The sequence below is a fragment of the Oncorhynchus nerka genome, linkage group LG22 (assembly GCF_034236695.1).
Source record: "Oncorhynchus nerka isolate Pitt River linkage group LG22, Oner_Uvic_2.0, whole genome shotgun sequence".
NCBI lineage: Eukaryota > Metazoa > Chordata > Actinopteri > Salmoniformes > Salmonidae > Oncorhynchus > Oncorhynchus nerka.
In genome coordinates this window covers 97,107,896-97,121,157 of record NC_088417.1, presented here as the reverse complement: position 1 = coordinate 97,121,157, position 13,262 = coordinate 97,107,896, and the positions used below count along the sequence as shown (strand labels likewise).

The following is a 13,262-nucleotide window of genomic DNA, read 5'->3' as shown; positions in this document are numbered from 1 at the left end:
GGAGTGAGGTCAGGATCCAGGTCCACATTGAGATGGAGTGAGGTCAGGATCCAGGTCCACATTGAGATTAAGTGAGGTCAGGATCCAGGTTTAAATGTCAGGAATTGTGGAAAAACTGAGTTTAAATGTATTTGGTTCAACTGTACGTAAAGGCGTCTGGTATAGCTTAATGAAAAGGGAGGTTCATATATTGTTATACTGTATATTGTTACATAACGTGTACAAGCTGGAAGATATTAGTGTTTGGAGGGAATCCCAGAGGGATTCACAGAGCAGAGTGAACCAACATCTGAATGTAGTTAGTCACATCAGACCACAATGCCTCAGAGAGTTTATGACAACTTGTTGGTGATTCATTAAACCTGTGAGTGCTGCCTGTGAGTGCTGCCTGTGAATGCTGCCTGTAAATCCTGCCTGTGAGTGCTGCCTGTGAGTGCTGTAAGTGAGTGCTGCCTGTGAGTGCTGCCTGTGAGTGCTGCCTGTGAGTGCTGCCTGTAAATGCTGCCTGTAAATGCTGCCTGTGAGTGCTGCCTGTGAGTGCTGTAAGTGAGTGCCTCCAGTGAGTGCCTCCAGTGAGTGCTGCCTGTGAATGCTGCCTGTAAATGCTGCCTGTGAGTGCTGCCAGTGAGTGCTGTAAGTGAGTGCTCCCAGTGAGTGCTGCCTGTAAATGCTGCCTGTGAGTGCTGCCTGTGAGTGCTGCCAGTGAGTGCCTCCAGTGAGTGCTGCCAGTGAGTGCCTCCAGTGAGTGCTGCCTGTAAATGCTGCCTGTGAGTGCTGCCAGTGAGTGCTGTAAGTGAGTGCTCCCAGTGAGTGCTGCCTGTGAGTGCTGCCTGTGAGTGCTGCCTGTGAATGCTGCCTGTGAGTGCTGCCTGTGAGTGCTGCCTGTGAGTGCTGCCTGTAAATGCTGCCTGTAAATGCTGCCTGTGAGTGCTGCCTGTGAGTGCTGTAAGTGAGTGCCTCCAGTGAGTGCCTCCAGTGAGTGCTGCCTGTGAATGCTGCCTGTAAATGCTGCCTGTGAGTGCTGCCAGTGAGTGCTGTAAGTGAGTGCTCCCAGTGAGTGCTGCCTGTAAATGCTGCCTGTGAGTGCTGCCTGTGAGTGCTGCCAGTGAGTGCCTCCAGTGAGTGCTGCCAGTGAGTGCCTCCAGTGAGTGCTGCCTGTAAATGCTGCCTGTGAGTGCTGCCTGTGAGTGCTGCCAGTGAGTGCTGTAAGTGAGTGCTCCCAGTGAGTGCTGCCTGTGAGTGCTGCCTGTGAGTGCTGTAAGTGAGTGCTGCCTGTGAATGCTGCCTGTGAGTGCTGCCTGTGAGTGCTGCCAGTGAGTGCTGCCAGTGAATTCTGCCTGTGAGTGCTGCCTGTGAGTGCTGCCAGTGAGTGCTGCCAGTGAATTCTGCCTGTGAGTGCTGCCTGTGAGTGCTGCCAGTGAGTGCTGTAAGTGAGTGCTGCCAGTGAATTCTGCCTGTAAATGATGCCTGTGAGTGCTGCCGGTGAGTGCTGCCAGTGAGTGCTGTAAGTGAGTGCTGCCAGTGAATTCTGCCTGTAAATGATGCCTGTGAGTGCTGCCGGTGAGTGCTGCCTGTGAGTGCTGCCGGTGAATGTGAACGCCGGTGAATGTCCAACACAACGCCAGCAGGTGGGTTTATTTGTCACTGTGCAGAATTACCCCCCCCCCCCCCTCCCCTCCCCAACTGAGTGAGATGGATGACATTGGTCAATGGCATTTGGTCCTTGTAGGAGCCAAGGGCTCCAACAGTCAAGAGGGTAAATCATGCGTCATGAAGTAGTCGTATTGTCTCCTTGTCTCCAACCCAAACTGCTGTGGTCTCCTCTACTGTAGCTGTTGCTGTTGTGTGTTTTCATGCCTGATCACCAGACAGACAGACTGCTACTTCTGCTGCAGTTCGTCCCAGTAAACACAACACAAACCCCTAACGGCAACCAGACCGCAACAAAACTGTTTACTAAGATGTTGCTTAAGAGATTAACCATGGCAACCAGAAACAGTTATGAAGCAACCAGATAACACTGGTTCCCAAAAGGCCTTTGACCCCTAAACAGGGAAATACCCCAACACACCATTTATCCAATAAGCTGCCTACACCACACGCAACTTGCATTGTACATTGTGTGCTCCTGCTGCTGTTAGGAGAATGTTGTTGCAAGACGTCTGGCTTAAACCCCCCATTGTACTGCTAGGAGAACGTTGTTGCAAGACGTCTGGTTTAAAACCCCCCATTGTACTGCTAGGAGAACGTTGTTGCAAGACGTCTGGTTTAAAACCCCCATTGTACTGCTAGGAGAACGTTGTGGCAAGACGTCTGGTTTAAACCCCCCATTGTACTGCTAGGAGAACGTTGTGGCAAGACGTCTGGTTTAAAACCCCCCATTGTACTGCTAGGAGAACGTTGTGGCAAGACGTCTTGTTTAAACCCCCCATTGTACTGCTAGGAGAACGTTGTGGCAAGACGTCTGGTTTAAAAACCCCCATTGTACTGCTAGGAGAACGTTGTGGCAAGACGTCTGGTTTAAAACCCCCCATTGTACTGCTAGGAGAATGTTGTTGCAAGACGTCTGGTTTAAAACCCCCCATTGTACTGCTAGGAGAACGTTGTGGCAAGACGTCTGGTTTAAAACCCCCCATTGTACTGCTAGGAGAACGTTGTGGCAAGACGTCTGGTTTAAAACCCCCATTGTACTGCTAGGAGAACGTTGTGGCAAGACGTCTGGTTTAAAACCCCCCATTGTACTGCTAGGAGAACGTTGTTGCAAGACGTCTGGTTTAAAACCCCATTGTACTGCTAGGAGAACGTTGTGGCAAGACGTCTGGTTTAAAACCCCCATTGTACTGCTAGGAGAACGTTGTTGCAAGACGTCTGGTTTAAACCCCCATTGTACTGCTAGGAGAACGTTGTTGCAAGACGTCTGGTTTAAAACCCCCATTGTACTGCTAGGAGAACGTTGTGGCAAGACGCCTGGTTTAAACCCCCATTGTACTGCTAGGAGAACGTTGTTGCAAGACGTCTGGTTTAAAACCCCATTGTACTGCTAGGAGAACGTTGTTGCAAGACGTCTGGTTTAAAACCCCCATTGTACTGCTAGGAGAACGTTGTTGCAAGACGTCTGGTTTAAAACCCCCATTGTACTGCTAGGAGAACGTTGTTGCAAGACGTCTGGTTTAAACCCCCCATTGTACTGCTAGGAGAACGTTGTTGCAAGACGTCTGGTTTAAAACCCCCATTGTACTGCTACCTCCTGACCTACGGCACCAAGCAAATGATTGACTGAGAGGTTAGCAGCTCAGTATGTGTTTACAAATGAGAAGTCATTACTGAGCTAAGACCATCCCCATAGCCAATCCCCTCAACCCGGTCCATCATAACAGACTGGAAAGGCACAGTAGTCCTGGCCTGGGCATGAGCCACAGGAGAGTCCAGCTGCATGCTATCACTGTGCTGAAAGCAGATTGACTGCCTCCCCCTCTTTCTGACTCACCCTCATCCTCCTTCGTCCTCCCTTCTCACCAGAAGCCGTGAAGCAGGGAGGCCTAGCTATCATCACTGTGGACTCACAACCAAGCTTTCATAGTAGTCTGATTTACACACAGTGAAGACCAGGAACTCTCTACTCTCTACATTCAGACCAGGCAGTCTCTACTCTCTACATTCAGACCAGGAACTCTCTATTCGCTACATTCACACCAGGAAGTCTCTACTCTCTACATTCAGACCAGGGGGTCTATACTCTCTACATTCAGACCAGGGGGTCTCTACTCTCTACATTCAGACCAGGAAGTCTCTACTCTCTACATTCAGACCAGGAAGTCTCTACTCTCTACATTCACACCAGGAAGTCTCTACTCTCTACATTCAGACCAGGGGGTCTCTACTCTCTACATTGAGACCAGGCAGTCTCTATTCTCTACATTCAGACCAGGAACTCTCTATTTCCCTACATTCAGACCAGGGGGTCTCTACTCTCTACATTCAGACCAGGGGGTCTCTACTCTCTACATTCAGACCAGGGGGTCTCTACTCTCTACATTCACACCAGGGAGTCTCTACTCTCTACATTCAGACCAGGAACTCTCTATTCTCTACATTCAGACCAGGGAGTCTCTACTCTCTACATTCAGACCAGGGAGTCTCTACTCTCTACATTCAGACCAGGAGGTCTCTATTCTCTACATTCAGACCAGGGGGTCTATACTCTCTACATTCAGACCAGGAAGTCTCTACTCTCTACATTCAGACCAGGGAGTCTCTACTCTCTACATTCAGACCAGGAGGTCTCTATTCTCTACATTCAGAACAGGGGGTCTCTACTCTCTACATTCACACCAGGGAGTCTCTACTCTCTACATTCAGACCAGGAACTCTCTATTCTCTACATTCAGACCAGGGAGTCTCTACTCTCTACATTCAGACCAGGAAGTCTCTACTCTCTACATTCAGACCAGGGAGTCTCTACTCTCTACATTCAGACCAGGAGGTCTCTATTCTCTACATTCAGACCAGGGGGTCTCTACTCTCTACATTCACACCAGGGAGTCTCTACTCTCTACATTCAGACCAGGAACTCTCTATTCTCTACATTCAGACCAGGGAGTCTCTACTCTCTACATTCAGACCAGGGAGTCTCTACTCTCTACATTCAGACCAGGAACTCTCTATTCTCTACATTCAGACCAGGGAGTCTCTACGCTCTACATTCAGACCAGGGGGTCTCTATTCTCTACATTCAGACCAGGAAGTCTCTATTCTCTACATTCAGACCAGGAAGTCTCTACTCTCTACATTCAGACCAGGAAGTCTCTATTCTCTACATTCAGACCAGGAACTCTCTATTCTCTACATTCAGACCAGGGAGTCTCTACTCTCTACATTCAGACCAGGGAGTCTCTACTCTCTACATTCAGACCAGGAACTCTCTATTCTCTACATTCAGACCAGGGAGTCTCTACTCTCTACATTCAGACCAGGGGGTCTCTATTCTCTACATTCAGACCAGGAACTCTCTATTCTCTACATTCAGACCAGGAACTCTCTATTCTCTACATTCAGACCAGGAAGTCTCTACTCTCTACATTCAGACCAGGAGGTCTCTATTCTCTACATTCAGACCAGGGGGTCTATACTCTCTACATTCAGACCAGGAAGTCTCTACTCTCTACATTCAGACCAGGGAGTCTCTACTCTCTACATTCAGACCAGGAGGTCTCTATTCTCTACATTCAGACCAGGGGGTCTCTACTCTCTACATTCACACCAGGGAGTCTCTACTCTCTACATTCAGACCAGGAACTCTCTATTCTCTACATTCAGACCAGGGAGTCTCTACTCTCTACATTCAGACCAGGGAGTCTCTACTCTCTACATTCAGACCAGGAACTCTCTATTCTCTACATTCAGACCATGGAGTCTCTACGCTCTACATTCAGACCAGGGGGTCTCTATTCTCTACATTCAGACCAGGAAGTCTCTATTCTCTACATTCAGACCAGGAAGTCTATATTCTCTACATTCAGACCAGGAGGTCTCTATTCTCTACATTCAGACCAGGAACTCTCTACTCTCTACATTCCTCTTTGGAATCAAGCTCTCCAACCTCTCCTGTTTCAAAACAACAGCTTGTGTCAGTTATGCTATTCTTCCCGCTGGCTGCCAAATGTCTAACAAGCAGCCATCATATTTCATGTTTGTCAGCCTAGAAGATCTTCCTGATCCCCAAACACAGTACTTAGCTTAGAAGATAAACAGGAAATGATGCTATCTTCACCTTCGTCCAGCTACAGAAACATGAAAGAAGCCATTGTTTACACCCCCATAGTGATGCATCACGTAACAAACATTTTTATAACATTACAGTATTTTTGACCATTTATCCAACTTGCTCAACAAAACTGCAAACTCACTCCATACGCCACACCAGAGCATGGAATGCAGTCCATAAACTCTACAGATGAGTCTGTAGGTCCCAAAGCCTCCTTAGACGACCAGCTGTGGAACAGACAGACCACAGACTACAGAGCAGGTGAAACCTCTAAAACCAACCCTTCTCCCCAGAATGTTACCCTAGAACCAACCCTTCCCCCCAGGTTACCCTAGAACCAAGCCTTCCCCCCAGGTTACCCTAGAACCAACCCTTCCCCCAGGTTACCCTAGAACCAACCCTTCCCCCAGGTTACCCTAGAACCAACCCTTCCCCCAGGTTACCCTAGAACCAACCCTTCCCCCAGGTTACCCTAGAACCAACCCTACCCCCAGGTTACCCTAGAACCAACCTTTCCCCCAGGTTACCCTAGAACCAACCTTTCCCCCAGGTTACCCAAGAACCAACCCTTCCCCAGGTTACCCTAGAACCAACCCTTCCCCCCAGGTTACCCTAGAACCAACCCTTCCCCCAGGTTACCCTAGAACCAACCCTGCCTTAGGAGAAAACTACAACCATGTTACAGCCCCCAGGATGTTACCTGGCTGTAAACCTTAACCTGCACCACCCCCAGAATCCTACCCTACCCTACCCTTGACCCTAACCCTCAGGTAGGAAGTGTCCCAGTTACCTGGTGAAGCGTAGCACCTTGGAGATGAGTCCGGTGGCCAGGCGGTTGACGCTGGTCTCAGAGGGGGACTTGCACAGTGCCCTGTCTGACCGCCTCAGCTCTCCCGGCCCCGTCCCCAGACCTACATCCTCCTTCTTCTGCTTCCTCCGGAGCTTCCTCCTGTAGAAGGCCCCTAGCAGCTCCATGGTAACAGTACTGTACGACACAACACCCTGCTTGGTCCGCTAACGTTACCGTGCAACTCTGAAATGGCAGGCGGTGGGCAGAGGTTGGCGGGGTAGGCTAGCGAAGGAGGGTTAGAGACGGACGTCGTTAAACCAGCACGCAATTAGACGTCATTACCTCGCTAACGTACGATGAAGCATGAAGTAAACATCCTGCCCTGCGATGCTCTGGACACTGGGAACTAACAGAGAGAAGGAGATGGAGGAAGAGAGAGAGAAGGAAGGAGGGAGACAGAGCCAGAGCAAGTGATAGAGAGAGAGAGACTCAGTCCTTATTCAATATCCAAGGTCCAGAAATTAATTTGAACGCTAAGAGGGGAAACCCAACCCATGATAGCATGTGATCACACAGACACACACAGAACAATGACTCTAATATTTTCTCTTCTTCTCTCCTCCTATGCATCCCAAATGGAGCCCTATTCCCTACTGTTGACCAGGGCCCTATTCCCTACTGTTGACCAGGGTCCTATTCCCTACTGTTGACCAGGGCCCTATTCCCTACTGTTGACCAGGGCCCTATTCCCTACTGTTGACCAGGGCCCTATTCCCTACTGTTGACCAGGGTCCTATTCCCTACTGTTGACCAGGGCCCTATTCCCTACTGTTGACCAGGGCCCTATTCCCTACTGTTGACCAGGGCCCTATTCCCTACTGTTGACCAGGGCCCTATTCCCTACTGTTGACCAGGGCCCTACATGAAATAGGTGGCAATTTGAGGGGAACCCTATCAGTCGACACGTGACTCCCGTCCTAGTCATCGAGCGGACCCCCAGAAGCCATTAGGCAGGCGCTGAGCAAACATGAAGAGAGGGCGGCTGTAGAATCATCATCTAGCTACAGCGATTATCTGTCATTATTCAGGGTGTGTCTGTCTGTCAGTTGGCTTCCTGTCATGGGTGTTGACATGATGGGTACACAGTCCTTTGGCTACTGGAGGAGATGGATGTGGTCTCTACAGTGAGTGAATGGGATGGTTTTAATCAGAGATGGATGTGGTCTCTACAGTGAGTGAATGGGATGGTTTTAATCAGAGATGGATGTGGTCTCTACAGTGAGTGAATGGGATGGTTTTAATCAGAGATGGATGTGGTCTCCATAGTGAGTGAATGGTATGGTTTTAATCAGAGATGGATGTGGTCTCTACAGTGAGTGAATGGGATGGTTTTAATCAGAGATGGATGTGGTCTCTACAGTGAGTGAATGGGATGGTTTTAATCAGAGATGGATGTGGTCTCTACAGTGAGTGAATGGGATGGTTTTAATCAGAGATGGATGTGGTCTCCATAGTGAGTGAATGGGATGGTTTTAATCAGAGATGGATGTGGTCTCTACAGTGAGTGAATGGGATGGTTTTAATCAGAGATGGATGTGGTCTCCATAGTGAGTGAATGGGATGGTTTTAATCAGAGATGGATGCCCTATTCCCTACTGTTGACCAGGGCCCTATTCCCTACTGTTGACCAGGGCCCTATTCCCTACTGTTGACCAGGGCCCTATTCCCTACTGTTGACCAGGGCCCTATTCCCTACTGTTGACGCTACAAGACCATGGTGCTTGCCTACGGAGCTGTGAGGGGAACGGCACCTCAGTACCTCCAGGCTCTGATCAGGCCCTACACCCAAACAAGGGCACTGCGTTCATCCACCTCTGGCCTGCTCGCCTCCCTACCACTGAGGAAGTACAGTTCCCGCTCAGCCCAGTCAAAACTGTTCGCTGCTCTGGCCCCCCAATGGTGGAACAAACTCCCTCACGACGCCAGGACAGCGGAGTCAATCACCACCTTCCGGAGACACCTGAAACCCCACCTCTTTAAGGAATACCTAGGATAGGATAAAGTAATCCTTCTCACCCCCCCCTTAAAAGATTTAGATGCACTACTGTTCCACTGGATGTCATAAGGTGAATGCACCAATTTGTAAGTCGCTCTGGATAAGAGCGTCTGCTAAATGACTTAAATGTAAATGTTAAATGGATGTGGTCTCTACAGTGAGTGAATGGGATGGTTTTATCAGAGGTGAATAAGGGCACTAGGTAATATAGGAAGGATTGGGTATCTGTTTGTGAAGTAGCCGACTAGATGATGAAGAAGAATATGAATACACACACACACACACACACACACACACACACACACACACGAGCATAGGAAGCCGTTGAACAGCCATGACACCCAATTCAAGGGATATGTCTCATTATCCCTCACTCTACCCAGGAAGGACGGATTCCTCATTATCCCTCACTCTACCCAGGAAGGACGGATTCCTCATTATCCCTCACTCTACCCAGGAAGGACGGATTCCTCATTATCCTTCACTTTACCCAGGAAGGACGGATTCCTCATTATCCCTCACTCTACCCAGGAAGGACGGATTCCTCATTATCCTTCACTTTACCCAGGAAGGACGGATTCCTCATTATCCCTCACTCTACCCAGGAAGGACGGATTCCTCATTATCCCTCACTCTACCCAGGAAGGACGGATTCCTCATTATCCCTCACTCTACCCAGGAAGGACGGATTCCTCATTATCCTTCACTTTACCCAGGAAGGACGGATTCCTCATTATCCCTCACTCTACCCAGGAAGGACGGATTCCTCATTATCCTTCACTTTACCCAGGAAGGACGGATTCCTCATTATCCCTCACTCTACCCAGGAAGGACGGATTCCTCATTATCCCTCACTCTACCCAGGAAGGACGGATTCCTCATTATCCCTCACTCTACCCAGGAAGGACGGATTCCTCATTATCCCTCACTCTACCCAGGAAGGACGGATTCCTCATTATCCTTCACTCTACCCAGGAAGGACGGATTCCTCATTATCCCTCACTCTACCCAGGAAGGACGGATTCCTCATTATCCTCACTCTACCCAGGAAGGACGGATTCCTCATTATCCTCACTCTACCCAGGAAGGACGGATTCTCATTATCCTCACTCTACCCAGGAAGGACGGATTCCTCATTATCCCTCACTCTACCCAGGAAGGACGGATTCCTCATTATCCCTCACTCTACCCAGGAAAGACGGATTCCTCATTATCCCTCACTCTACCCAGGAAGGACAGATTCCTCATTATCCCTCACTCTACCCAGGAAGGACGGATTCCTCATTATCCCTCACTCTACCCAGGAAGGACGGATTCCTCATTATCCCTCACTCTACCCAGGAAGGACGGATTCCTCATTATCCTTCACTTTCCCCAGGAAGGACGGATTCTCCTGCCTGCTGACACTCCCATGAAACCCAACCTTCGGGAATTCAAACCAAACAACGTCCTGAGCGCAGAGACAGAAGAGGGGCCCGGAGTGAGTAGCGGAGGAGAGAAAAGAGAGAAACACAAACACCAATATTCACAAAGTGTCTTAGGGAGGGCTGATCTAGGATCAGTTCTGCATTTCAAATCCTAATTATATGGACCCGGGGGGACCTGATCCTAGATCAGCACCTTTACTCAGAGATGCTTTATGAATATGGGCCCAGCAGACCAGTTTCATTCTCAACAACATTATCCCCTCCATTGAAGGGCTGAGAGAGAGAGAGAGAGAGAGAGAGAGAGAGAGAGAGAGAGAGCCAGACCAACAGGGTGTGTCTCCGAAACAGAAACCTTATCTCCACTGTGGGAACGAACACAGTCTGTCTGGATAATCTTTTGATCTGAGAGGAAACTGAAATTGGAGAGGGGATTAGATGGAGCGAGGGGAGAGGAGGATGGAGGGGGAGAGGAGGGAGAACGAGAGGACAGGTCAGAGGAGTACCTCAACACTGTACTATCTGACCAGACAAGAGGCAGGAGGAGGAGGAGGAGAAAGAGGAGTGACCAGTCACCTCACTTCCTGGGCATGCTGCTATATCCTATCATCATCTGGCAGTTGTTTTAGAGTGGGGGATTCCTTAACTTCCAGAGGAATTGTGGGGTGGGGGTTGGTGGGGATTCCTTAACTTCCAGAGGAACTGTGGGGTGGGGGTTAGTGAGGATTCCTTAACTTCCAGAGGAACTGTGGGGTGGGGGTTAGTGAGGATTCCTTAACTTCCAGAGGAACTGTGGGGTGGGGGGTTGGTGGGGATTCCTTAACTTCCAGAGGAACTGTGGGGTGGGGGTTGGTGGGGATTCCTTAACTTCCAGAGGAACTGTGGGGTGGGGGGTTGGTGGGGATTCCTTAACTTCCAGAGGAACTGTGGGGTGGGGGGTTGGTGGGGATTCCTTAACTTCCAGGAAGACTGGGGGTGGGGGGATTCCTTAACTTCCAGGAGGACTGGGGGTGGGGGATTCCTTAACTTCCAGGAGGACTGGGGGTGGGGGGGGATTCCTTAACTTCCAGGAGGACTGGGGGTGGGGGGATTCCTTAACTTCCAGAGGAACTGTGGGGTGGGGGTTGGTGGGGATTCCTTAACTTCCAGAGGAACTGTGGGGTGGGGGTTGGTGGGGATTCCTTAACTTCCAGAGGAACTGTGGGGTGGGGGTTGGTGGGGATTCCTTAACTTCCAGAGGAACTGTGGGGTGGGGGTTGGTGGGGATTCCTTAACTTCCAGAGGAACTGTGGGGTGGGGGTTGGTGGGGATTCCTTAACTTCCAGAGGAACTGTGGGGTGGGGGGTTGGTGGGGATTCCTTAACTTCCAGGAGGACTGGGGGTGGGGGGATTCCTTAACTTCCAGGAGGACTGGGGGTGGGGGGATTCCTTAACTTCCAGGAGGACTGGGGGTGGGGGGATTCCTTAACTTCCAGAGGAACTGTGGGGTGGGGGGATTCCTTAACTTCCAGGAGGACTGGGGGGGGGGGGGTCCTTAACTTCCAGGAGGACTGGGGGGTGGGGGGACAGTCAGAGAGAAGGGAACTCTGAGTGGCCAACAGGACCATGAGAGAGAAGGGAACTCTGAGTGACCAACAGGACCATGAGAGAGAAGGGAACTCTGAGTGGCCAACAGGACCATGAGAGAGAAGGGAACTCTGAGTGACCAACAGGACCATGAGAGAGAAGGGAACTCTGAGTGGCCAACAGGACAGTGAGAGAGAAGGGAACTCTGAGTGGCCAACAGGACCATGAGAGAGAAGGGAACTCTGAGTGGCCAACAGGACAGTGAGAGAGAAGGGAACTCTGAGTGGCCAACAGGACCATGAGAGAGAAGGGAACTCTGAGTGGCCAACAGGACCATGAGAGAGAAGGGAACTCTGAGTGGCCAACAGGACAGTGAGAGAGAAGGGAACTCTGAGTGGCCAACAGGACAGTGAGAGAGAAGGGAACTCTGAGTGGCCAACAGGACAGTGAGAGAGAAGGGAACTCTGAGTGGCCAACAGGACAGTGAGAGAGAAGGGAACTCTGAGTGGCCAACAGGACAGTGAGAGAGAAGGGAACTCTGAGTGGCCAACAGGACAGTGAGAGAGAAGGGAACTCTGAGTGGCCAACAGGACCATGAGAGAGAAGGGAACTGAGTGGCCAACAGGACCATGAGAGAGAAGGGAACTCTGAGTGGCCAACAGGACCATGAGAGAGAAGGGAACTCTGAGTGGCCAACAGGACAGTGAGAGAGAAGGGAACTCTGAGTGACCAACAGGACAGTGAGAGAGAAGGGAACTCTGAGTGGCCAACAGGACCATGAGAGAGAAGGGAACTCTGAGTGGCCAACAGAACCATGAGAGAGAAGGGAACTCTGAGTGGCCAACAGGACAGTGAGAGAGAAGGGAACTCTGAGTGACCAACAGGACCATGAGAGAGAAGGGAACTCTGAGTGGCCAACAGGACAGTGAGAAAGAAGGGAACTCTGAGTGACTGTCTTATTTCAATGAACTAGCTGCAGGCACAAATAAACACTCAATCATATAATTTGCATAGAAATCAAAATAAAAACATTTAGATAGAAAGATGTGTGTGTCATGTACGACAGCTGCAGATGCATATCAACCAGCAGAGCATATCCTACGTATACACGTTCAATAACAAATCTTCTTTAAAAAAAAACACAGACAACTGGGCTAAATGTATACAACGTGCTCTGCAATAAGGGGCGGGGGGGTAGTCTAGTGGTTAGAGTGTTGGACCAGTAACCAAAAAGTTGCAAGATCAAATCCCTGTCGTTCTGCCCCCCTGAACAAGGCAGTTAACCCACTGTTTCTAGGCCGTCGTTGAAAATAAGAATTTGTTCTTAACTTACTTGCCTAGTTTTTAAAAAACAACAAGATGACCAAAGTTTGAGTTCTTCAATGTCATTAGCTGCCCATTAGCATGTTGGATGCATTGGACTATAAAGGTCTGGAACGATGATGTAGGATTACATGAGAAAGCAGTTGGGAAATACTTGCTTGAGTTTCAAATACTCAGTGAAAACCAAATCAAATTGTATTTATGAAGCTCTTCTTACATCAGCTGATGTCACAAAGTGCTGTACAGAAACCCAACCTGAATGTGAGTATATTTATGTGGTTTAAATGATTAGCCTAATTTCTCTACTAACCTTCTAAAAGTTGACGGTGGTAAATCCTT

General features: G+C 49.6%; 1 protein-coding gene across 3 annotated transcripts in view; it reads right to left on the bottom strand.

The window, feature by feature from the left end:
* The window catches only part of LOC115122490 (protein Shroom3-like), a 166,312-nt gene that overhangs the window by 60,385 nt on the left and 92,665 nt on the right, over positions 1-13,262 (bottom strand). Inside the window, exon 1 of one of the 3 annotated variants that reach the window (XM_065007631.1) lies at positions 6,555-6,885. The exons of the other annotated variants lie outside the window; for them this stretch is intronic. Coding sequence (XP_064863703.1) covers positions 6,555-6,739 — 185 coding nt within the window. The 5' untranslated portion in view covers positions 6,740-6,885. Of the gene's footprint in view, positions 1-6,554; positions 6,886-13,262 lie in introns of those variants that run through there. 3 annotated transcript variants of the gene reach the window in all.